This window comes from Myotis daubentonii, chromosome 15, assembly GCF_963259705.1.
Source record: "Myotis daubentonii chromosome 15, mMyoDau2.1, whole genome shotgun sequence".
In the NCBI taxonomy this organism is placed as follows: Eukaryota; Metazoa; Chordata; class Mammalia; order Chiroptera; family Vespertilionidae; genus Myotis; species Myotis daubentonii.
This window is the reverse complement of record NC_081854.1, coordinates 33,044,774-33,071,270: the sequence shown is the minus strand read 5'-3', so window position 1 is coordinate 33,071,270 and position 26,497 is coordinate 33,044,774. Positions and strand designations below refer to the sequence as shown.

General features: G+C 49.6%; 1 protein-coding gene across 1 annotated transcript in view; it reads right to left on the bottom strand.

Moving 5' to 3' along the window:
* Positions 1 to 1,589: 1,589 nt before the first annotated feature.
* The window catches only part of COTL1 (coactosin like F-actin binding protein 1), a 42,167-nt gene continuing 17,259 nt past the window's right edge, over positions 1,590 to 26,497 (bottom strand). The window contains exons 3-4 of the mRNA XM_059667183.1: positions 17,859 to 18,016; positions 1,590 to 2,877 (exon numbers count right to left, since the gene is read on the bottom strand). Of these exons, the coding sequence (XP_059523166.1) occupies positions 2,767 to 2,877; positions 17,859 to 18,016 (269 nt within the window). The 3' untranslated portion in view covers positions 1,590 to 2,766. The remainder of the gene's footprint in view (positions 2,878 to 17,858; positions 18,017 to 26,497) is intronic.

Below are 26,497 nucleotides of genomic sequence, written 5' to 3'. Positions count from 1 at the left end.
TAACCCCTACCAGGCCCTGATGGAGGACAGATTGGGCAGGTAAGGAGCAGGTGGAGGCCAGAAAACACCAGACCCCTAGCAGGCTAGTTACTGGGGAGAAAGATGGTAAAGGCAAGGTCTCTCTCTGCCCTGAAGACCTCATGATCCCATCCAAGCCCTGAGCTGTACCTTCCATTAAAACCAAGCTCCTGGACACACAAACCCAGCTCCACCCTCTTTGCTCTTCCCTCGGCAAACATCCCCATGGAGCCTGTGTCCATAGCCCCGTCCCTCACCCCTTCGCCTGCTTCACTCCTCTCCTCAGTCCTCAGGTGTCACTTCCTTGGGGAAGCCTCTTGGATGCCTCAGACCAGGCCTAGTCCATTTGTAATGTTCTCATAGAACCTAGGTTTTCTTCCGGGGGGGGGGGGGGCGGGGAGGTGCAGGGGGGCGATGGGACGACTCATCCTCATCTGTAATTGCCCCACGTTCTCTGACTGAAGCTAAAAGCCCATAGGCCAGGAAGCCAGAGACCCAGTTTGGCTCCCTCTGTTCTGGGTGTAGGGAAAACCAGGGCAAGCATGATGTAACACTGAGCCCCCACGGGCACCCCCAGAACCATGCTGCTCCTGAAGCCTCCCACCTATCCCAGTAGGTAACATTGTTGCTGATTTTGCAGGTGAGGAAACGGGGGCCCAGAGAGGTTAGCTAACCTTCCTAAAGCCACACAGCTATGAGCAGAGGAGCAGGCCCTAGTACAGTGATGGCAAGCCTATGACACGCGTGTCAGAGGTGACACGCGAACTCATTTTTTTGGTTGATTTTTCTTTGTTAAATGGCATTTGAATATATAAAATAAATATCAAAAATATAAGTCTTTGTTTTACTATGGTTGCAAAGATCAAAAAATTTCTATATTTGACATAGCACCAGAGTTAAGTTAGGGTTTTTCAAAATGCTGGCACGCCGAGCTCAAAGGGTTCGCCATCACTGGCCTAGGAGCATGGGCCACGGGTCGGCCTTCAGCTGCACGCTGCTCTAGGGCAGCTTGGTCGTGGCCTCACCAGCACCTGGCATGACTCCTTCTCACTCTGACTCTGGTTTCTGCCCTTTCCCCGCACCCTCCCCACCCCACACTCAGATCCTCCAAACCCAGTTGTTCGAGTCAGAAACTCCTCCGGCCTGATTCTGAGCTCCCGCCGGGTCTGACCTGCTGGAAGTCCAGGTTTCAAGCTCTAGGACAACCTCAGAAAGGATGTCACAGCCGAGCTAAGGAGGGTGTAGTCTCAGCTTTCCCCGAAGAGAGGGGAGGCACCTGGCTACTCGGGAAATACCCACGTCCTGCTGTCCCACCATCTCGACCCCAGGGCCTCCCCACGCCCTCACGCTTCAGCACAGGCACCGGGAGACCTAGATTCAAACCCCCGCTCTGCCTCTTTCTAGCTGGGTGGCCTCTGGGGAATCACTTAGTCTCTTAAGTTGTTTGTTAAAAATTAAATAAGATTTCCAATGTGAATGTGTCTCGCCCTCAGGAGTTCCATAAATGCCTAGTAAATCTGAAGATGACAATGGCCTCCTTTGATTGAAACTTTATAAGAAAATCGGACAAATTTGTTTTTTTGAAAAACAAAAAACATTTATTTCTGTAAACTGTTTGAGTGCAGGTTTTCTTCACAACCCCAACACAGCACAGACTTCCTCCCCCCAAATGAAAGGAGCAGAGAAGAAGAAAAAGAACAATATAAAATGTGCTCATGAAGAACCAACCCAATCTCATCTTTCTCTGAAAAAAAACACAAAAACATCATCCTTCGAACGTGTGGTGCAGGCTTGGGATTAAAACCACAGGTGCTCTGGTCCCCCAGGGCCGGGCCGCTGCGCACACAGCCGAGGTGGCAGAGAGGCCGCCGGCCTGCGCTGGCCCTGCTGTCGGCAGAGGACCTTCCCGAAAGTGAAGAATCAGTTCCAGTTCTGCAGAAGTTCCTGTTCCGCGCCCCGGCCTCTCTCCCTAACGTCCTGGTCGCTGTGGGAGCCTCTGAAGTTAACCCTGAAAGACTCCTGTCTACTCTGGGCTCAGACCTCTGCCCCCACTCCCTGCCACAGTGAGACCTCAGCCAAAGGGGTGGGGGCAGACCCTGTGGCAAAGCTAATGCCAGGCAACGTTTAAGGCAAATCTCCTCCCTTCTCCTTCGGTCTGAGTCAGGCCTGGGCTTTGCACCGCCGAGCCCCATCTCTGTGGCTTAGGCAACTCTGAGTGAGGTGGGGGAGGGCCCGGGAGCACACTGAGGTCTGAGCCCGACACGTGGGTGGGTGGGTGCGTGTGCTGATGAAGGCCGCGTGGGTGACGTGGCTCGGGCACAGCTGCCTCCTCAGTGGGAAGCAGGCGGGCCAGCCAAGGAAAACTGGGGTGGCAGCACTGGCCAGAAGCAACATGAGGTGGTGGTGGAGGAGGCCAGGCAGGCTAAGAGAAGGGGTCACCACAGGAGGTGCCTCAGATCTGATGATGGGCATGATCTTGGCATCACAATGATTTTCTTCAGAACAAGAAAGAGAGGGATGAGAGAAAAGAAGAGAAAAGAAAGATGTTCCATGAGCTTTGCGAGAGAGGACATAGCAGGACTCATGAGGGAAGCAGGGAAGGGGAGTGGGTTGCAGACAGGGTGGCGGGTGTTGCCTCTCATTGCGTCTCCTCTCCCTGGTGGGCTGGTGGGCTGGTAGCAGAGGCCGCGGTCCCCTCCCCTGGAGAGCAGGCAAATGACTTTGGCAAGGGGCAGGGGGAGGGCTGGATTACTCCGTCTGGGCATCATAATTGGCTCCCCCGGCCTTCTTGAGCTCGCTCTTGATGAAATCTTCCTCCAGCTCCTTCCGATCACTGATCACAAACTCTTTAGCGAAATTCTGCAAGAACAAAATAAGAGTTCCCCGTAAGAAGGGGCAAGATCTACTACTAAGCATTGCTCGGGCAACACACCAGGAAGTCTTGGCACCTAAAATAGTAAGAAATGATAAAAATAAATGGTTTGGCAGGAAAAAAAACCAAAACACATGACTAGAGATAAGAAAACAGGTAAAGTCAAGTAGTCCAAAGACCATGGAGATGGGCCAGGTCAGATGTGGGTTTGAATTCTGGCTCCTTCATTTTCTGGCTCTTTACCTTGGACAAGTTCCTTCAACACTCTGTGCCTCAGTTGCCTCATCTGTGAAAAATCACTGCTCAGACCTCCTGGGCTGAATGATCAGCCCAAGAGAATAACAGGAGATGAGGCTGGAAAGGCAGGCTGTTGTGCTGGTAAATGTTTAATACTAGGAGAGAAGGGAAGGGCTGATTTGTAGCTTTTGCCCATTTCCATGGTGTAAATATTCCCACGGTGGTTGATTTCAAGCTACCAACATGGCATCACTGTACATGGAGCTGGGAAGAGACACATGATTGGCTCTCATGAGCTGGTATAAGCCAGCTTCAGGCGTCCCTGGTCATAACGGTGCAGGGCGTCTGGTCCCAGGTCTGAGTGACCAGCCCAGGCACTGAATGCACAAAGTATGTTACTTGAGGGCAGGGGGCTTGCCTGCATTCATTTAATGAACATCATGCCATGTGATGGGCTATAGTGATAAGCTATATACAGGTCACTGTGCCCTCTTAGGGTGCACAAGTTTCGACCACAAAAGCCCACAGGCCTGGCACACGTGAAGTACTCTGTAAATACTAGTGGCATGAATGAGTGAAGCAGGTGACCTGGCTTATCAGATAACTCTGAGCCAGGAGGAATCAATAGTTATTTTACTATGTGCATCATAAGACTTCAATAAACAAAACAATCTCAGGATGGTGACAGACACAGAAAATTTTACCTAAATATAAATAACAAGTCTGAAGGTCAAAAGGTCAACCACAAAAAAAATTCCACAAGGAAATAACGTAAACAGTGACCACCATTTATTATACACCTATGTGTACCAGATGCTGCCACACATAGGCAAACTTAATTCTTTTTTAAAAAAATTTTTAAACATATAATTTTACTAGTATTTATCTCAGAGAGGAAGGGAGAGAGAGAGAGATAGAAACATCAATGAGAGAGAATCATTGATCAGCTCCCTCCTGCATGCCCCCTACTGGGGATAGAGCCCACAACCAAGGCACATGCCCTTGACTAGAATCGAACCTGGGACCCTTCAGTCTGCAGGCTAATGCTCTATCCAATGAGCCAACCCGGCTAGGGCGGCAAACTTAATTCTTAAAAACCTTTAGGGGAGAAACCAAGATGGCGGCATAGGTTAACGCTGGAGATTGCTGCCTCCAACAACCACTTCAAAAAACAACTAAAAGATGGAACGGACATCATCCAGAACCACAGGAAGGCTGGCTGAGTGGAAATTCTACAACTAGGAGGAAAGAGAATATCATACCCAGACTCAGAGGAGGCGCAGTGCTGAAGTGAAATACTAAGGTGCGGAGTGCGCGTGGAGCGGGCTGGCGGCGGAGGGCGCGGTTGTTGTTTTCAATCGGAAGGGAGTTTCAGACTCTGAGCTCCAGATCCAGGCGAGTCTCTAGGGACCCAGACTCAAACGGGAGAAGCGGGACTGTCTGGCTTCGGTCGGCACTCGAAGGCAGCTTTCTCTCCGAGGTTTGCAGCGGTTGCTGGGACTCTGTGAGGCAGAGCCCCTAGGGACGGAACTGAGAGCAGCCATAACTGCTTGCTCTGCCTGCCCTGTAGATCCCCAGGGACCCGCCCAGCCCAAGCCCTGTGCAGAGCCATTTGCCGGATAGCCTCAGGCAAATACTAGATTATCACCGCCCTAGAGATCCAGCACAGAAGCTCTCCCACTGCAGACACAGCGGATTCTCATAGCCAGTTAGCCTGGAGGTCAAATCACCCCTGGTATTGCCGACAACAATCAAGGCTTAACTACAACAAGACTGCGCACAAAGACCACTAGGGGGTGCACCAAGAAAGCATAAAAAATGCGGAGACAAAGAAACAGGACAAAATTGTCCATGGAGGATACAAATTTCAGAACCACACTTTTAAGGTCTGTCAAGAACTGTCTAGAAGCCGCCAAAAAATGTAGTGAGATCCTCAAGAAATCTAATGAGACCCTCGATGTTGTGATAAAGAACCAACTAGAAATTAAGCATACACTGACTGAAATAAAGAATATTATACAAACACCCAACAACAGACCAGAGGAGCGCAAGAATCAAGTCAAAGATTCGAAATGCGAAGAAGCAAAAAACACCCAACCAGAAAAGCAAAATGAAAAAAGAATCCAAAAATATGAAGATAGTGTAAGGAGCCTCTGGGACAGCTTCAAGCGTACCAACATCAGAATTATAGGGGTGCCAGAAGATGAGAGAGAGCAAGATATTGAAAACCTATTTGAAGAAATAATGACAGAAAACTTCCCCCACCTGGTGAAAGAAATAGACTTACAGGTCCAGGAAGCACAGAGAACCCCAAACAAAAGGAATCCAAAGAGGACCACACCAAGACACATAATAATTAAAATGCCAAGAGCAAAAGACAAAGAGAGAATCTTAAAAGCAGCAAGAGAAAGAAACTCAATAACCTACAAGGGAATACCCATACGACTGTCAGCTGATTTCTCAACAGAAACTTTGCAGGCCAGAAGGGAATGGCAAGAAATATTCAAAGTGATGAATACCAAGAACCTTCAACCAAGATTACTTTATCCAGCAAAGCTATCATTCAGAATTGAAGGTCAGATAAAGAGCTTCACAGATAAGAAAAAGCTAAAGGAGTTCATCACCACCAAACCAGTATTATATGGCATGCTGAAAGGTATCTTTTAAGAAGAGGAAGAAGAAGAAAAAGGTAAAGATACAAATTATGAACAAGAAACATGCATCTATCAACAAGTGAATCTAAGAATCAAGTGAATAAATAATCTGGTGATCATAATAGAATGAGGGCCATAGAAAGGGAATGGACTGACTATTCTTGGGGGGGGTAAAGGGTGTGGGAGATGTGGGAAGAGACTGGACAAAAATCGTGCACCTATGGATGAGGACAGTGGGTGGGGAGTGAGGGCGGAGGGTGGGGCGGGAACTGGGAGGAGGGGAGTTATGGGGGGAAAAAAGAGGAACAAATGTAATAATCTGAACAATAAAGATTTAATTAAAAAAAAAAAAAAAAACCTTTAATATGACCCAACAATTCCACTCCTGGAGATCTACCCAAGAAAAATGAAAGCATGTGTCCGCACAAACACTTAGACATGAATATTCCCAGCAGCATTATTCTAAACAGCCAGAAAGTGGGAACAATTCAAATGTCCATCAACAGATGAATGGATGAGCAAAACATGACCTATCCACACAATGGAATATTATCATTCAGCCAAAGAAAGGACCGCAGTACTGGTCCATCCTACAACATAAGTGAACTGCAAAACCATATGCTAAATGAAAGAAGCCAGACATGAAAGACCACATGTTACAGAATTCCATTTATATAAAATGTCCATAAAAGGCAAATCCAGAGACAAAAAGTGGATGAGTGGCTGCCAGGAGCTGGACAGGGAATAGGGGGTGACTGTTAATGGGTCTGAGGTTTTGGGGGGGTGGGGGGATGATGAAAATGTTTTGGGACCAGATAGAGGTGGTGGTTGCACAACACTGTGAATGTACTAAATGCCACAGAATTATATGTTTTAAAGTGATTAATTTTACTTCAATTAAAAGAATACACAAATGCAAAAATAAGTCACCACACCTCCAAGAAGAATGGCTAAACCAGGCGAGCACTCAAGGTCAAGTTTTACAGTATAAACACAAACTGTTTGCCAGGTCAAGCCACCAAGAATACGAACAGGGAGGGAGAAGGGGGAGGTTAATATTTATCAAGCAACTAGTATGTGCCAGGCACTGCCTCACACATTTTCTCACTTACGATGAGACCAGCAAGTTGGGCTTGGAGAGATTGTGTAACCATCCCAGGATGACTAAATATCCTCTCTATTCCCTACTGTGCTGCTCGGGGTCTGGGTATGTCATCAGTATGAGTGAACACATGAGCTGGATGTAGGAGCCAGAAAGGGGAACTGAGAATGAATGTGTTTCTCAACCCTGAGCCCCAGCAGCGTGGGGGAGGGGCAGAGGGCAGGCCCAGGAGAAGGAAGCCAGCAGCTCAAGGTGCCTGTAGAAGGAAGTTCAAAGTCTGGCAGCTCGGTGATAGCTATATATGGCAATCTAAAGCAACTCCAACACTCCCGCTCGTGTCTGTTAGCCATTACAAGATTCAGGTTCAAAAGAAGTTTGTTTGATAAGGGCTAAGAAATCTACAGAGAACACAGCCCAACCTAAAGCCACAAGTATATGGGAAATCAAATTATGGCCAAAATAAGGAACAAAACAGGGTAACAGAATCTAATAAAAACGTAACAATAAATGTAAATGAACAAAATTGCCTAGTAAAAAAGGTTGTCTCAAGCTACAAAAAAAAGCAACCCCAAACCCTATGCTACATATCAGAGACATGTTTAAAATCAAAAGATTAGCAAAAACTTATTTTACCAAACAAAAGTACATAGAAAAGCAACCTCATGCACCCCCACTATGGGGACCAGCACCCGAAAGGCAGGCAGGAGGTGGTCCCCGCAGGCCTCACAGGCCTCCCCCCAATACACACAGATGCTCACGCACCCCAAGAGACCTCAAAGGGGAGACGGTTCTTCCCTTTGGGATGTGGACTCTGGAAAAAGTCCCTGAAAGGTCTGAGTCGACCTAAACCCGACTCAAACAGACCCTCTCCCCGCTCCAATTCCAGCAGAACGCGCACTCGAACTTGGCAAGGGAGGCCCGGCAGCCCAGGCGTGGGCTTCCCTGTGGGCTTTCAAACGAGCACAGTGGGCGCTGCAGGCAGCCAGACCCCAACCTGGAGGCAAGGCCGAGACCGGAAGGAGCCTGCAAGGACTTAACTGCGCAGAAAACCACAAGGACATGTCTGCTCAGAGCACGGCCGCGCCATCGCACTCACACCTCACACTGTGTCCCTGTCCCCCGCACTCTCCCAGGGCCACCACATGGCTGCTGGGGCAGGTACAGGGCCCTGCTCGGGGAGGCAGTTCCCTACTAGGAAGGGGACTGTCAGGTCCCGGGACATCACTAACACAGAGGGAACTTCAAATTCTCTAGTGGCCCCTTTGAGAAAAGTGAGAGAGAAATAGATGGCATTCACTGCACTAGCGTTTTATCTAACCCTGTATATTCAGTGTTGCTACGTGAACATGTGCCCCAAGTACAAAGGCAGTAAGCAGGTGGGCTACATTCTTTCCTCCACGCTGTCTCACAAGGCTGGTGGTACCGGACACGTGCGGCCCATGGCGACAAGCCAACACTCAAGTGCTCAGCAGCCACAGGCGGCCGGTGACAGTGCAGGTCTAGACAGACCAGAAGCGTCTGGAAGAACATTAACCCTAAAGCTCTGGAGCTGACTGAGTGGGCGAGGAGGGGCCCCGCGGGGGCTGGAAATGTCCCAGGTCCTGACCTGGGCGGTGGCTTCACGGGTACGTACAAAAATTCAAAACCTGAAAATTCAAAAATTTAGCAATCTGTACACCTGAGATTTGTGCGTTTTCCTCTATGTAGGTTATGCCTTGTTTAACAAAAAGAAGGGAGGGGATGGGGCGGAAAGAGCCTCTGAAACCCTGACATGCACCCCCTCATTTGCTAGAGAAGCAATGGGGACTCAGAGGTGCATCAGTTCCGCCCAGGGCACACGCAGCCTCTGGGCGGGGACCCAGGTCCTGGCCTTGGTCTCTCTGGGGTCCTCTCTCCCCTGCAACCCCCCTCCTGGACTGCTCCAAACTGTCCTGCCCGCCGTGGCAGCATGTCAAAGCTGCCTAAACCCTCTGTCAGACACTCTCAGCAACATGTGTCTGACCGGGGACACTGTCCCCTGTGGTTCTAGAAAGATCTCTGTCATGTCCAGGAATGCTGCCCCTGGCTCACAGCTCCCAGGCACTGGGGTCTCTCCCTTTTCTGCCTCAGCAGGACTTGTCAAAGGAAGAATCCCCATCCAGCTCAATGGGACTCCACGGTGGTTTGGAAACGCACCATCTTCAGAACACATTTTGTTCCTCAAGTGCACCTGTGCTGTGCTTCAAAGACGTGGACAGTCTTCAGTCTGCTTCTGAGGAAGGCAGCTCTAGAGAAGACTGGGGTTAGGAACCGGGATCTACACATAGTCAAGAATCTATTTGCAAAGCTGGTTCAAAAAGTGCATCAATATTCTCCTACCCTGTTTTAAATCATCTCTTCATTTATTGTTATTAATTCTCACCTGAGGATATTTTTCCATTGATTTTTTAGAGAGAATGGAAGCTGGGGGAGGGGGGGGAGACAGAGAGAGAAACATCAATGTGAGAGAAACACATCAATTGGTTGCTTCCTGCCCGCACCCCGACTGGGGCTGGGGATCGAGTCTGAAACCGAGGTACATGCCCTTGACCGGAACTGAACCCTCGACCCTTCAGTCCACAGGCCGATGGGGAATCCTCAGAATAACCAAGACGTGACACTGCCATTGCCTTGCCCGTGCAGAGAGAAGATGGCAATCCATCTGCACACCCCAAAGCTAGAGACAGGGTGAAGCATGGAAGGACAGGGCGGAGGCCTGCTGGGCAGAACTGTCAGGCCTTCTACCCAGAACCTTAGGTCTACGTGGATGGCTAACCTATGCAGGGAATGCGGGGGAAGGTCTAGGAAGAAAAATGAGCGGGGAGTCGTGGGCAGGTAAGTCTGTGATTTCAGCAATGCACATTTCTACAAAGCAGGGCCAGGTAAGAGACGCGACCTTCACTGTATCCAAGGCAATGTGAGCTTATGCACGTCATCCTCCCAGCAAACACGTGCTTACTGAACACCTATTACACGTCAGATACTCTTTCAAGCCCTGGGAAGTCAAAATTCAGGTACTTAGGGGGTATCTCTGAGAGCAGACGAGAACCAGGGGGCTCTTAAAACGCCTGGAAGGAAGCAGCCAGTGGCTCTGGGCCCTGGTTTCCATCTCCGTGAATGAAGAGGGCTGGACAACAGGTTTTCCCGGCCCTTTTCCCACCAGTCATCCATGGATTTGCACCAAGATCACGTGGGACAAAGTTCCAATTTGGACACCAGAATGCAAGGAGCAATGGAGAAAACTGGCACAGAAAAGTCAACTTTGGGATCGAGTTTGGTTTTCATAAAGAGGAAGCTGTGTGCTCGCTGCAGGCCCGTCCCAAACGCTTGCAAAATAGTGCGGGGGATAGAATCTCTTCTCCCACTTGTGAGAGATGGAGCAGGGGGGAGACGAGACACACGCTGACCATAATAATGTATCTCTTCCCCGAGTGGGCAAAGATTAATTATAAACAATGACCGTGGCGTGCTGAGGGACAGCAGGCGGTCTCTAGCAGCTGGAACACGGATGAGCCGGATGAAAGGGCACAGCACCAAGCCTGCTGGGCACTCGGCTGCCAACCCCTCCTGGGCCTCCTACACTCCCCTCCTACAACCGCTCAAAGTGCTTCAAAGACCGAGGTTTCAAAAATCCTTCCAGCGAGGTGTAATTTACTCAGAAAGAACAGGTTCTTACAAAAGGCACGAGTCATCACAGAAAAGCGAGAAACAAACATCAAGACGGAGTGGTCTCGTGTCTGACAGATTCCGTAACAAAGGCATCCGTGTCACCATCACAGCTCAGGAATGACGAGGCCCAACGTCAAGGAGAGAACGAAGGACAAGAGAGAGGCACGCGCCACATTTCTGATGGACACGGGACAGCCGTCCATGCAGAGGGAGGACAGGAAGCATGGCATCCTGAAGGATGCTGGGATAGGTTTGGGCCCGCAGCTAATAGGGGCAGCCGTCCCTACGCCTCGAATCCTCACCCCTGCAGGGCCACCCACCTCTTCAGCATTTGGGGGACTTGGAATCTGATCCCGGCTTTCCTGACCACTGACTTTTACAGAAGCCCTGACTCCACTCTGCCTGATTCTGACGATGGCTCCGTCTAAATCAGGGATGGCAAGAAGGTGAGGAACACACTCAACTCTCTCCTCCATATCTCTGGCAGACATCACAAATCAATCCTGCACTTTTCCCACTGAGACTAGACTTAACCTCAGAATCCTTCTTAACCCAGAGCTCCAACTGGCCCCTGCTATTCATCAGCTGACAAGCAAGATTAAATCCAGGTCTAGTCCTTTAATTTCTGCCCGGTCAAAATTGTACCTAGCATTTCTTGTTCCTCAGCCATACTCACCTTGGGGAAGTTTTCCCAAAGAAATCATTCAACTATTTAAAAAAAAAAAAATACAACTCATACTCACAGATGTTCACTGTCGGTAAATACCAGACTGTTTTCACTTTCATCAGAAATTGAATAAATAAGTTAATAGTACCCACACTGAACACTTTATATACACCAGACACTTATTATATACAGTATCTAGTTTAGTTTTTACAATCCTTTGAGTTAGATATTATCATCCCAAATTTTCAGCGAGCTTGGTAAAGAGAGCTCTGGAGCACAGGGCTGGCTGCAGGGCTGTGAGTGCCCACATCCCACGTTAAAGAGGTCGCCGTTCCCCACCATCGGGTTTCTGATTCAACACCCCCCTGGCCTCAGGACTCGTCCCTCCGAACCTTGATATCCTCTGTACATTGGGGGTAGCAGCAGCACGTGGGTCGTGAAGAACAAGCCTGGCCCTCCACACACCACACCTGCTCCACCTCGGAGGGCTCTGTGTTTGTCATCAGGTGGTTTGTGTCTTAAATACATGACACGAGCACCAGAGCGCCCACCGCCTGAGCCCAGGCCCAGGTGACATGCACCAACACAAAGGCCCTCTCTGGTTCTGTGGAGAATAAGGGCCTTTCCGTGAACCACGGGGTTGAAGGAGCATAAACACAACTAGCTGAAACCCTCGGGGGAGCAGTGAGGCGCCTGTGGATGGGCCCCACGTGCTGGGTGACAACTGATGCTTTGCAAGGGGGAGCAGCAGCCCGAAATCTCATTACATGGAGGCGTGAAGATTCTCCCAGCTCACCAACCTGTGCTCACCTCTGCTTGCTATTGAAACAAAAGCAGAGCCTCTGGAAATTCCAATCAACCCATGTCCCTCCCTGAATGGAACCGGCTCCCACAATTTAATTCAGCCCAGAGGGCATTTATTGAAGATGTAATAACCCTCTATCCTAGGAATATACAGTCTAGAGCAGCCGTGGGCAAACTACGGCCCGCGGGCCGGATCCGGCCCGTTTGAAATGAATAAAACTAAAAAAAAAAAAAAAAAAGACCATACCCTTTTATGTAATGATGTTTACTTTGAATTTATATTAGTTCACACAAACACTCCATCCATGCTTTTGTTCCGGCCTCCGGTCCGGTTTAAGAACCCATTGTGGCCCTCCGAGTCAAAAAGTTTGCCCACCCCTGGTCTAGAGCCTATGTGAAGAGCTCCATTTATTCGTGTGTGTGTGTGTGTGTGTGTGTGTGTGTGTGTGTGTGTGTGGTGTTGTTGTTGTTGTTTTTTAACTCCTGCTGTGTGTTTAGTACATAATAAAGTGGCCATAGTCCCTGCCCTCAAGATTACTTTCTAAAGACATTTATTTATAATTTACAATTCATGAAATCTGGATAAAAAAAGTAATTAATTCTGATTGCGGCTGGTAGAATGGGGTCAAGAATTGAGGTTTTGAAGGATGAATAGGAGTTCACCCATTACCAAAATGGAGAAGCTCTTTTCACAGAGATTGCTTTTCTTCCGTCCTTCCAACAGCTCTGTGAAAATTTACATTCTCTTTTGCGTAAGTGAGAACAGATTCTAGAGGTAAAGTTACTTGCCCAAGGTCCTCAAGCTAACAGTTGATGGAGCTGAAATATCAACCTGGGCATCACTCCCCCTATGCCCATTAACTTTTCTATTTGACACAGCAGCATAAAAAAACATACAAAAAACCCAAAAAACAAAACAAAACACTGAGCTACTTTAAAAAGGCTCAAGCATCAAGAAAAACTGAGAAGCAGGAAATTTAAAAATAAATATAAAAGGTTTGTTTCCTGCAGCACTTCTCAGAGCCTCTCGTGTGCCATGTGAGTCTACAAAAGTAGAGTTTCCAACATGCATGTGACCTCAGAACATTTTACTTGGTGCGGGAGGACTTGAGGAACCATGTAATAAGGTGAGATGATCATGTTGGGCTTTGGAACCAGACAGTCTGGGCTCCAGGCAGAGCCCCACCATGTCCAAGTGCTGGGACCTGGAGCAAGTGACTCCACTCTCCCAGGCTCCTCATCTGTGAAATGGGGATAATGACAGAACCGGCCTGGTTGTGAAGAATAAATGATTTAATACGTGGAAAGTCCTTCAAAGTGTCAGACACAGCAGAGGGACACAACTATTGATATTAATATTATTACCACACTGGCACACAAAAGTGACCCTACCGGAGGAGTGTTGGGTGCATCTGGCCCTGGGGGTGGGCTGACGTCCGGAATTTAAGCTGACCCGGCTCCTGGGGTGTAGACGTCATCAGAAGACACGCTAAACTGATCACTGCACCCCGTCACCGAAATGCCCATCCTCCTGCCTCCACTGCTTCCTGGAGGAAATACTCTGCTCTTCTCTTTCCCCAACACTGAAAGCTGACACAGGCCCTCCAGTTACTCGGCTCCATGGACATTCAAATAATGTTAAAAAGAAAAACAGCCGAAACCGGTTTGGCTCAGTGGATAGAGCGTCAGCCTGCGGACTGAGAGGTCCCAGGTTCGATTCCGGTCAAGGGCATGTACCTGGGTTGCGGGCACATCCCCGGTGGGGGATGTGCAAGAGGCAGCTGATCGATGTTTCTCTCTCATCGATGTTTCTAACTCCCTCTATCTCTCTCCCTTCCTCTCTGTGAAAAATCAATAAAATATATTAAAAAAAAAAAAAGTTCCAGGAAACACTACTAAAAAAACAAAAACAAAAACAAAACCAAAACAAAAAAAAGAAAAACAAATGAAAAGATCATGCGAATAAAGCCATCCTGCAGGGCATCATGGCTGGCTCCTAATCAAGATGGCCGGGCCTGGCGCAGGCAGGTCTTGAACAGTGGCGACAGCACTGTCCCCGTACTCCTGCAGAGGTGCAGGACGATGTGGCGGGCGACTGTCCTCGGCACCAGCCTGGCCCTTCTGTGCAAATGACAGTGGTAGACGCAGCCGTGTGTGCGTCTGTTCGCCACGTTCCCAGGACTCAAGTCACCACCGCCCAGCCCGACTGGCCCCCCAGCCACTGACATGGCTCAGTTTCAAGGCCTGGCTCTGGATACAGACTAAAGATATCAATTTATCTACATCAATTTACATTCTCTCCATTTCACACAGAGCATAAGGGTGTGGGCATAGAGCTTCTGTTACAATAAAAGCCAATCCGCTTATTCTTCATGTGGAAATCATGGCAAAAGGCAGCTGGGAAAGTGATCCAGTCCCCAGAACATGGGATCCAGAATAGCTCAGAGGACATCTGGTCCAAGTTCTCATTAAACAACGGGAAAAACATACACACCAGCCAGGATCAGCATGATTTTAGTAACTGCCAAAATTGTTATGCCAGCAAAATTGACCCTCTGTGACTTAAATGGCTATATTTGCAACCGTAGTATAAATGTGACGTTTTATAATAGCTGCAGGTAATAAACCCTTTTAAATGTGTAGGGGAAATGCAAAAGGTAATGGTCAAAACATTATATTGCACCTGCAGTTCCAAACGCATCCCAGCTCCCCCACTGGAGCGGACATCTGTGCTTTTCATCTACATACCGGCATCCTTTTAACTGGAATCAGGCCAGAGCTGCCAATCACGAAGCCCCACCTCTCTGCCCCACAGGATGTGCATGTGACCTAAGGTGGGCCAATCGGGGCCATATGAAATGATTGACACTGGGGAACCAGGGCTCTCTCTTCCCCTGGGCTCAAGGCCCAGAAGAACCATCATGCCTGGACCATTTCTCCTGCTGTACAGAGGCCACGTGAGGCCAACCCAGAGAAAAGAGAGAAGAAAGGAAAATACTGCCTCAGCCCCAGATACAGCCACACCTAAAGCCAGCCGCCCCTGCACTCCCCAGGCCACAGAGCCAGACTTTCCCTTTTTGCTGCAATGTAAGTGAGTCTGCCAACAAAATAATTAGAACCAATACTCCCAACTGAAGGTTCCCGCCCCCAAAAATCATATTTCCCCAAATCACCCTCATTCACTGGCCCACTTAACCAAACTGAGAAGAGTTCTAGATTAAAAGGAACTCAGCCGCCCTAACAGGTTTGGCTCACTGGATAGAGCATCGGCCTGCGGACTGAAGGGTCTCAGGTTCAATTCTGGTCAAGGGCATGTACCTTGGTTGCAGGCACATCCCCAGGAGGGCGTGTGCAAGAGGCAGCTGATTGATGTTTCTCTCTCACCGATGTTTCTAACTCTCTATCCCTCTCCCTTCCTCTCTGTAAAAAAAATCAATAAAATATATTAAAAAACTAATAATAAATAAATAAGTAAATAAATGGAACTCCGCCAAAGGCTAACGGGTACAGAGCTTGCTGTGGGGGTGATTAAAAGTTCTGGAGCTTGCCAAAACCGGTTTGGCTCAGTGGATAGAGCGTCGGCCTGTGGACTGAAAGGTCCCAGGTTCGATTCCGGTCAAGGGCATGTACCTGGGTTGCGGGCATATCCCCAGTAGGAGATGTGCAGGAGGCAGCTGATCGATGTTTCTCTCTCATCGATGTTTCTAACTCTCTATCTCTCTCCCTTCCTCTCTGTAAAAAATCAATAAAATATATTTAAAAAAAAAAAAAAGTTCTGGAGCTAGACAATGGTGATGATCGCACAACACTGCAAATGTTCTTAATGCCACTGAATTGTATGCTTCCAAATGGCTAAAACGATCCATTTTGTGTTGTATTTTATCAAGACAATCTGCAAGATTCAAAGCACTGCCCTCCTGGACGTATCCTGGCGAACATTCTCTCCCGGCTTGTTCCCTTTTCTCCTGGCCACCCGGCTGGCCGACGAGGAGAGCTAAGTGTGGATGGCAGAGTTCAGCAGGAGACGTTGGCCAAGGAACATGCATTCCATTGCATTTTTCATTCTGCTGCCATAAAGGAGACTCCCCGCCCCCGAAAGATGGTTAACCATTAAAACCACTTACTGAGCATTTATTTACTATGTCCCAGGCCTGGTGCGCTAACCCTTTCAGAAGGTCATCTGACAACCCGGACCTTTTAAAAATGATCACCATGCCTGTTAATTCTGGAACCCCACCTCCTGAAAATGTATTCCAAGGAAACAATTCGCTGGGAGAGAGAAGGAAGCTGTGTGTATTAAAATGTTGGCTGAAGCATTCCTTATAAAAATAAAAATGGGAAACAACTCAAGAGGCCAACAACAGGGGAACACTTAGTACATCACAGTGCACTTGTGAAACGGGCAGCCAGCCACCATTACAGAGGCTCTGCAGTCACATAATTTATGCAATTATGCTAAGTAAAAAAAAAAAAAGAAGAAGCCAACTAGAGCGTGATTTGCAGGCTGTGACTGCATCAATGCACAGAGGTGGGGAGCTCGCCCACACAGCTGGTAGGGAAGATGGAAAATAGGCCGAGATAATGGAATGATAGGAATTTTTGTCTTTCTTACTGTTTTTTAAATAAAAGCCTTATTTTGGGACAATTTCCTATTTACAGAAGAGTGGCAAGAGACTGTACCGAGAGTTCTCAAAGACCCTGCACCCCAATCTCACAATTGTTAGCATCTTGTGTTACTGTATGCTCGTCACAACTAAGAAGCCAGAATTGGAACGTTGCTGTAACGAAACTCACAGACTTCACCCCATTTCCTCAGGTTTTCTGTACCAGGAGCCAACCCAGGATACCACGTGGCGTGCAGCCTATTTGTGTGTGTGTTTTGTTTTGTTTTACAATTAATGGCTTTGGGTATATTCGCAGATGTACAATCATCACCGCAGTCAATTTTAGAATCTTTTCATCATCTGAAAAAGAAACCCCTGAGAAATCATTTTGGAAAATGCAGAACCCTTTGATAAGGAGAGCTCTCTCTGAAGTCAGCTCCCTTCCCTTAGTTCTTCTTTCTGGAATTCAGAGTTTCTTTTCTCAGCATGACGCCATGCCCTAGCCCCAGCCTTGGAAGTTTCCAATACTGTCAATTTTCATTATGTCCAGAATGGAAAGAAACTTTACAATAGAGAGCTCTACAAGCAGAACTGCTCAGAAGCCCGGAGACAAAACCAAGGGCACACCCGCCTGTCCCCCCTTCCTTTCAGTCAAGTAGGGACTTGGGAATAAGTCAGCCCTGGCCAGTGCCCAGCTACCCAGTCTAGGAGTCTGTGCCATTGCTGATAGAACCCTTGTCATTCTATAGCCACCAAAATTATCATAAAGCCCCCGCTGGCCCTGATAATGACATGTATTCATTCAAAAAGTGTTATTGAGTACCTACTGTGTGCCAGGCACTGTTCAGAGAGGGCACACATGACTTCTCACCTTGGGTCCTCATGGCCCCCACTGGAAGTCAACCAGGCTCAGTCATGATCCAAACGGGTAGTGGCCGCCACTTCAGCCATCCCTCCAGCCCCTTCTCTACGAGCCATCTGCCCCAACCTCAAAGGTGAACTGACAGCCGCCATGCTGCCAGTGGGTGATAGGGTCGCAGATGCAGTTACCTGCCTCCTAGTCCGCACTCTGGGAACAATGGTAGCATTTCCCAGTGGTTCAGAGACAGCTTGCTGAAGTCCCAGCTAAGTCACAGACCTGGGGCCAAACTCTGCCCTCTCTGTCCCTGCTGGGTGTGACCCCCAGATCCAGAAGGAACACAAGGCCAATTACCTGCACGACCTCCTTCACCAGGGTCTTGTCTGTGCCGGTTTTGGCTCGCTGCAGCCCGCTGACGTTCTCGCCGATCCAGGTGATGAGGGCGAACTTGGACCTCTTGCTCATGGCGTCCCCGGTGGTGAAGCGCACAAAGGCGAACAATCGGATGTCATCTGCGACCAACAGCAACAAGAGGGCATAGGGCTCAGTTAAAACACCCCAAAAACACATCTCCGAGGAGGGGCTGTAAGTCACAAGTGCACCCCGATTGGTGCGATGGGGGCCCCACACTGACCTTGGCCAACATTCTGTCATTTGATCCTGACAACAGCACCCAGGCTTTGATGCCCATTTCACAGACAGGAAATGGAGGCTCAGAGGGGTCACCGGACACTCCCAAGGCCACCGAGATCATTGGAAGCCACGCTGGATGGGAACCCAGCCTCTCTGGCTGCTACACCTGCAACCCTCCCATCCCTCATACGGTCAAAGCTCAAGCTCTGGATCTCACCCAGGGAGAACTTTGTCAACCCTTCTTACCCCCAGCCTTTGACTAGGAATGGGAGAGCCACGTGGAGATGGGAACCGGGCTGGGGGCGGGCTGGCCTGGGATACAGCCCTGGGCCCTCTGGCCATGTCTAGCTTATGGCTGGACAAGTAGGCCATTAAGAATTCTTAATATTCTCAAGAAAAAGAAGGATTATTAATATTCTTCCATTAGCTGTGTTCTGCTTGTTGCAGCTTATATATTCATTTCTACAAAATGACTCTCGGGGCTACTGTGTTCCATTGATCTACATTTCCATTTCATTTCATTACCACACTTTTCTCATTATCGTCACTTTAGAATCTCTTCCAGCCCACCATGCTAAGTTCCCCAACCACCACTCTCTGCATTACCAAAGTATTCTCAAGTTTTTAGAGTCCCGTGTGGTGTGTATGCGTATGCGTGTGCATGTGCGTGTGCGTGTGTGTGTGTACCCCCACTAGGATAGACTAGAATCGCTCCACCTCGGCGCTCCTGGCACTCAGGGCTGATCGCTCTGTGGTGGGCACCCTGGGCACTGTAGGATGTTGAGCAGCACCCTGGCCTCCACCCACTAGAAGCCAGTGCCACCCCTCCCCAGCCCGTTATGGCACCAAAAACAGGTCCAAACGTTGCCCAATGAATTTCTAGATACAGTTTATGTCCCCACTTAATCAGATCCTTTGTGTTTCCCACTGAAATTCGGTGCATTTCATTGAGAAATCACATATTCTTGCTCTGCCTAATCCCTAAATAGTTCATATTTTAACTGTACTGATCCCTACCTGGCCACGGCCAGCACATGGGATGCTACAGGTTTGGGTTATTCATCTGTACCAGCCGCTCTGCTCAGCACTGATGCTCTTCATGGCTCTTAGTTGTTAGCTTCAGGATCTCTCGGGGGCCCACTGACAGTGCCGAGCTGTGCTTCTCCAGCATCCGTGTACATTCGAATCGTGGGGGTCTCGCTAAAGCAGATTCTGATTCAGCAGATCTAAGGTGGGTCCCTGGGGTCTGCATTTCTAACTGGAGCCCAGGTAATGCTGATGCATTTGAGGTGTTTAATCTATTTGTCTTTAAATCAAGGTGCCTTTCTTCCTATAATCTTTCTGGGTGCCTCCTTGCCGAATCCCACACAATGTATAGGTTTATACTGAGTTACTGAGACCATTAGCCCACTGAGAGTCATGGAGACACAGTGTGGAGCTGATCAAGTTCATTGCCTGGTTACTGCCTCAGAGCCCAACACTGTCAGAGAACAACTCTACCGTCTCATAGGAACCCATCTGTCCCAGGGAAGCTAAGAAACAGTTCTCAGCAGTCCAGGCTCCTGACGCAGCCTCTACAGTCCAGGCCACAACGCTAATTTCTTAAAGGAAACATCCATCATGAGGACCATTCAGGCTGGCACAGCATCTCTATTTATAAAGCTCGTTTGTTTTACTAGTTCACTTGGTCTTCATACAATGCTGTCCAGTGGGTGATGGGGGGGCGGGGGTACTGTCATCACCTTCATCAACATCCAAATCACCGTTCGACAGATGAGGCTCGGAGTCCTGTGGTTCACCCAAAGTAACATACTAATAATGTCAGAGCTGGACTTGAGGCCAAGGACCGGGATAGCTCAGGTGTGTCTGCCCACTGGCCACGGAAGTCCAGTGGGCGCCCATCGTGGGACCTGACCGTGGGGGTGAGTGGATGACAAGGCCGTGGGGACAGAGAAGAAAGGGTGGTCTCAGGGACACTTCACAGGCCAAATTCGCAGGATGTGGTGACCACCCAGCCATGGGAAGCAAAGAAGGAGCCCAGCAGATTCCCACGGGAGGGAGGCCCTTCTCTTACCCCAAAGACCCTGACGTAGTCCCCTGACATCCGAGCCACAGCTGCCTCATCTGTAAAATGAGGTGATGTTTTTTGGTCCTTCTCACTTTTTTTTTCTTTATGGAAGTAAAAGTCCATAGCATAAAATTCACCATTTTGACTATTTTTAAGCATAAAATTCAGTGGCGTTTAGTACAGTCACAATATTGTGTGGTCATCAGCACTGTCTATTGCAGAATATCTGCATCACCCCAAAAAGAAACCCCATCCCAGGAGCAGTCACTCCGCGCCCTCCTCCCCTCCCTCAGCAGCACCAATCTGCCCCATCTCGGGGTGGGCCTGTTCCGGACATTTCTCACAGATGGAGTCACACACCATGTGGCCTTTTGTGTCTGACTTCTTTCACTCAGCATGTTTCCAAAGTTCACCCACATTGTGGCGTGGTCAGTCCTGCATAATAATATTTCATTATATGGATATGCCACAATCTGTTCACCCGTTCATCTGTTGGTGGACATTTGGGATGCTTGCCAAGTAGGGTGATTTTCTACCACCCTCAGGAGTGGGTCATAGGATTCAAGGCGAACGCTGTGAAAGCTGCCTGGGAGTCAGGCCTCCAATGTGATAGAATCTTCCCCCAGAAGCTGCAGCCATAGGGAGGAGCTGGGGTGGGGGTGGGGGTGAGGGTGGGGGGCGGGGGAAGCACAGGAAATGAGGCTGGTGGGACTGAGGAACTGAAATTCACGCAGCCACATGGGGCTGGTGCAGACAGCGTGGGGGTGAGCTGCAGAGCACTTCCCAGCAGTCACGGCTGTGTTTGGGAAGCCAGCGCATTGTTTTGAGTAGTGTTATTGGGGGGGGGGGGGGAGGGGGGAGGAGAACCAGCACCAAAGTGTTTAATTAAATTGCAGCCTTGACCTGAGGGGGAGGCGGGCCGCACATCAGATGCCAAGGCAACACAAGCAAAAGAACAGGCAGTCTGTTTCCATGGGAACCACTCTAGTTCCCATTTCCACATGGGTTGGCTGGACATTTGGGTTCTGTGACAGCATTTGGATTCCGACCGCCCCATCTCTGGCCAAAGGCTCCATGTGGGAAAGCTGCAAATCATGTGTCCCAAGTACCAGCTCCGGACCTGGCACAAGGCAGGTCGGTCAGTCACACCTCCCTCCTCCAAGGATATGGGGAACCTGGCCTGCAGGCAATGGCACTGAAGTTATCATGGCAGCGAGGCTGTTTTCCTGAGTGGCTGTCGGGCGCTTACCGGACAATGGTTTGACCAACAAGACTGCTGACCTTTCTGAAAATCCAACAGTCGCGTTAAGCTTACAGATGTTTGCATAGATTTGGCCCAACATTGAAAAGTCATCTGAGCCTAAGATGAAAAACCTGTTCTGAGCCACGTTTTCAGAGCTGCCCACGCAGACCTGAAGCCTCTCTCCCCCACTCACCCTGCAGGAGGCTGTGAGGCCACTTTGACCTCAAACTGGTCTGTGCAGGAAAAAGTTCACGTTCTTAGACGCTCTCGGGCCGCCTTCCCTCTTCTGGACAAACTAGGCAGCCCAAACACACCACGCAGCCACGGCACCCCAACAGAAGTGGAAACATCACATCCCCTCATTCATCTCCTGCTAATATCACTCACACGCACAGGAAAACGCGGGTATATCGGCTGAGAAAGGCATAGCTACCCCTCATCATATATGTATAGTGGCGTGTGCATGTATATAGGCATGTGTCTGGGTGTGTGTGCTTGTATGTGCACGGGTATATGTGTATGTGTGGACACTAAGATGGCAAAACTGGCTGATACTTGAGGTTGCTGTCACCTTCATGGTGCCACTTGGTCCCCAATGGGGCCAATAGCACATCTGTCCAGACTGAGGTTCAGGAGTGGAGGAGGGTGCAGCTCCAGATGACCCCAGTGGGAGAAGCCCAAACACTCACACCAGGAGACCCCCTGGGTCCCCTCTGCAGGAGGCCTCAGCCCAGCTGTCCACAACACCTGCTCACGGGGCCACTGACCTCAACCTTTGGCTCCATGGCATCCAGGTTGCGTCCAAGTTCCAAAACCCACTAGGAAATCACCCCTACTTTGTACCAGCTCTGTGACTTTGAATGTCTCTAAGCCTCAGTTTCCTCATCTGAAAAATGCGTCATATACCTACCTCATAAGGTGGTTGTGAGGATTAAATGGGGGTGGGAAGAAAGAAACATGAAGGCCTTGGCTGATGAGATGGTCGTTATCTTTCTATCCCTCCTCTCCAGTGAAACTGCTCTCAGGTCTGCAGGGGCCCAACTGCTGAGCCCAACAGAGAGCGTCCTAGCCCAGTGATGGCGAACCTTTTGAGCTCGGCGTGCCAGCATTTTGAAAAACCCTAACTTAACTCTGGTGCCGTGTCACATATAGAATTTTTTTGATATTTGCAACCATAGTGAAACAGAGACTTATATTTTTTATATTTATTTTATATATTTAAATGCCATTTAACAAAGAAAAATCAACCAAAAGAATGAGTTCGCATGTCACCTCTGACACGCGTGTCATAGGTTCGTCATCACTGTCCTAGCCTCTACCTTCTTCACTGGCTTTCTATATCCACCGAATTTATGCTCACTGCTCTGGGTTTCAAAGCAGAGGCACTTCTGGGAGCACATGGCCCTTTAGTCACTCGTACCAGGAGTGTTTCTTAAGGACTAACTATGTGCCAAGCCCAGCTTAGCACTGGAGGGTACAGATTAAACCGCGGGTCCTAAGGGTGCTTACAATGTGCCAGGCACATCACATTTATACATATTTGCATGTCTCATTTTGACCTCTCTTTGAGGTCAGCACCGCTCACAGTCCCATTTTACAGATGAAATAAAGGCTCAGAGAGGTGAAGCGATAAGGAGCCAGGTGACTCTTGCACTGGAGAACTGGTGAAGTGTAGACAGCAGTTCTCAAAGTGTGGTCCGCGGAACAGCAACATCAGCATCACCCAAGAACACACTGGAATGTGAATTCAGAAGCTCCGCAACTGGGGCTCGCACACTGAGCCTAAATGAGCTCCCAGGGGGCTTCTGAGGCCTGCAAACCTGGAGAACCACTGACCTAGAGGAAGAGGTGAGAAGAGGAAACGATGGGGCTTTGAGCATGGAGAACCCGCTCCACTCCCGGTAGAGAAAGGGGGTGAGGCAAAAGGTCTCGCGGGCAGAAAAGCTGATGTGCCGAAGCTGAGCCTCCACCCCTTCTTTCCACCGCACGCCTTTATCTGAAGGAAGTGTAAAGGAGCTTCCTGTGTGGCCTGGCTTCTCAGCAGTAATTTACAGAACTAGAGGCAGCCAGGTGTGGTTCCTGAGTGTCTCACCATCAGAGACCATCAGGACTGTCCCCCCAGAGACGCTCCCTCCGCCCAACCCCACAGCCCGAGAACGAGCAGAGCCGTAATGAGAAAAAGACACTGAACCGCGGCACTGGGTATGAGGGAGCTCTTTCTGTGACCGCTCAGTCATCTACTTGACATTAGCCGTCATTAACGAGGATTCCCAAAGGCATCACAAAATCCCACGGAGCCTCATCCAGGGAAGATGTCAACCAATGACAAACCAAGGTCGGAAGTCCCGTCCCTGAGGACTGTCAGTGCCACTGCAGGGCCTTTCAGCGGCGCCAGGAGCTCCAAGGCCAGGTGGACTGCATGTTCGGTGTCCCTGATCTGAGGCTGTGGACGCCCTCCCCTTCCCATCCTGTGAGAGTCTTGTTCATGAAAAGATGGTCCTCACATGACATTAATAAAACTCCACTCTCAAAAGAATGTGACCCTTTGGTTGGCCTATGACGCCTCATCCAGGCGGGTTGGTAGCATGGGAGAGCTCTGGCCCAGCCCATCCACCAGCCCTAAGGCCCCCTGAGAGGCCTGGGCAGGGCTCACCTGGTTCAGTGTCCTACTTCCCCCTGCAGGCTCCTCGCCTTCACTTACTAAGTAAGTGAACACACAGCATAAACTCGTCACCGGTGAAGCTCTCAGACACCGCCTGGCACAGAGTAAGTGCTCTAAGCACCGGCTGCCATTGTGTTGAGTTCTCTCCTTTGCAGCCTCTTCCTCCCTCCAGCTCTCCGCTAAGCCTCCTCCCTCCGAGACCCTACATTTTCCTTCGTTCCCTCCTGCCTTACCACCCCTCACGTCCCTCCACCTGTCCCTTTCCTCCCCTCTCTCCCTCCCCCTGCACTCTCTGTCTAGGATCAGAAAGGAGGGAGGGTTTTAGGAAGACAGAGAAGGCGGGAGGAGCAAAGGAGCGATGCTAAGCAGTTATACAAGGGAACGTGGGAAGAAACAATAACACAGAGAGGAGAGGTGACCACAACAGGGCATGAGAAGAAGGGTAGGGAGAAGGGGGGAGGGGTGGGTCAGACTGCTCTGGAATCACCAAGGCCACCAGGATGAGCTGCGTTAATATTTTCCCCAAAACTACGAATGGCATGCAATCCACACCAACCTTTCGAGGGCTTCCCCTGCCTCCCCCAGCCAGACTTGACAGCTTCCGAGGCTCAGGGAACCCTGAGGGGCTGATTCTGCCCAGCCCTCCCCGTTATTCTCTCCAGCGTGATCCTGACACAGGATCCACATCCACATTGACTGAGGCCCCGCCTTCTCCCCACAGGGACCTAGCCTTCCCCCCTCCCCGTCCCCAAAGCCAGCCCCCAGCCCCGGCTGGAGAAGGACACACCCAGAGGAGACAGGGTCTGCCACGGCCAAGCAGTGTACAAATGGCTCGCACTTTTGCAAATACTTGGGACAATTTTTTTCATTACACACAAAACACATAATTATTCTAATTAGAGATATAAATAAGCAAAAATAAGGGTCTCAACCACCTAAGTAAGCCCTGTGAACATTTTGATCCTTGTACCTACTTTCCCATTTGTCTAGTTCCTGTTGGATCCCACAGTGCCAGGCACAGAGTAGGTACCCAATAACCACCTGCTGGCCAACAGAAAGGAGAGAGAGAGAGAGAGAGAGAGAGAGAGAGAGAGAACTGAGCATTTTATCATTTTCATCCAACACTGAACTTCAGAAGGAGACAGAGAAAGGGGGCAGGGAACACAGGGAGGAAGTTGCCCCAGAGCTCCACAAAGATCTGACCTGGTCCTAGACCAACTCCCTGAGAAGTTATGCAAACAAGGATCCGTAAGGAGAAAATGACCCACACACCAAAGAGCTGAGCTGTCAGCTTCCACCAAGCCAGCTCCCTGGAGGAGGTATGAAGGGAAACGGGAGAGTTCTCCTGCCACCCAGGGCAAGGCGACAGCTGGACAGTGGCCACACCAGCACTCACTCCCAGCAGGCTGTGGAGGGGGGGGGGGGGCAGGCAGCGACTGAATAGCAGGAGGAAGACATTGGAAGCCGAAAATGTCCTCTTGGGGCCTCACCCCACCCCCCACCCCCTCACCAGGAGACTAAAGGCTGAGGGTCAGAGAAGCCGGGTTCCTCCCTTAAAGGGAGAGCTATCTTTACTGAAAAGCCCCATCTCATTCGCTCTCTCTTTTTCTAAGGGAATTTCATTGTTTCCCTGGTGGGTAAAACCCCTCCTGTCCCACTCAAAACAATTTTTCTGAAAACATTAAAAAGAACAAAAAATTAAGGAAACCCATCCCAGGATAAAGGCCCTGTGTCCATCCCTCAGAGAGCCGGATGGAGATTCTGTTTGCTGCTGGGATCTACACTCGGTGTGCGCCTGTGTATAGCCCAGTCCGCACCGAGACCACACTGTGTGCAGCTTGCTACCGTGTCCCCCTGTTCCTCAGAGCAGAGACCTCCCAAATGATTCCTTCCTCTTAGAGTTTACACTAAAAGTGGGGTGACCCAGCTTTCCTGGTCTGGCCGAGAGCACCAGAAAACGGAGTACAGGATAGCCGGAGGAGAAGGAAGATGATTGCTTCTGCGGCACCCGCCCCTCCGGGAGTGGGCTGATCTGCAGACCCAAATTATCAGGATAGCTGGTGGTTTTCCCCTAATGACACAGCAACCAGGACCTTTCTTGTAATGATGACTTTTACTTCCTTAAAAGGAAGTCAGTGTGTGATACCCGACTCCACCTCTGACTTAGAGGTCGGTGGCTGCAGCAGTTCCTGGAGGCTCTGAGTACATCATTACAGCACCTACAGCGAGACACACAGGGGGCCCTGGCGGAGTCAGGGTCTGGCTGCCTGAGCACTAAACGCCCCTGATGTGCACTACTCCGCATTCTTGCATCTGCTTTTTACAGTTTTGCTGTTTTTCCACTGCCATCAGTTAGTCATTTGACAAACACTTATTGACAGTATGAT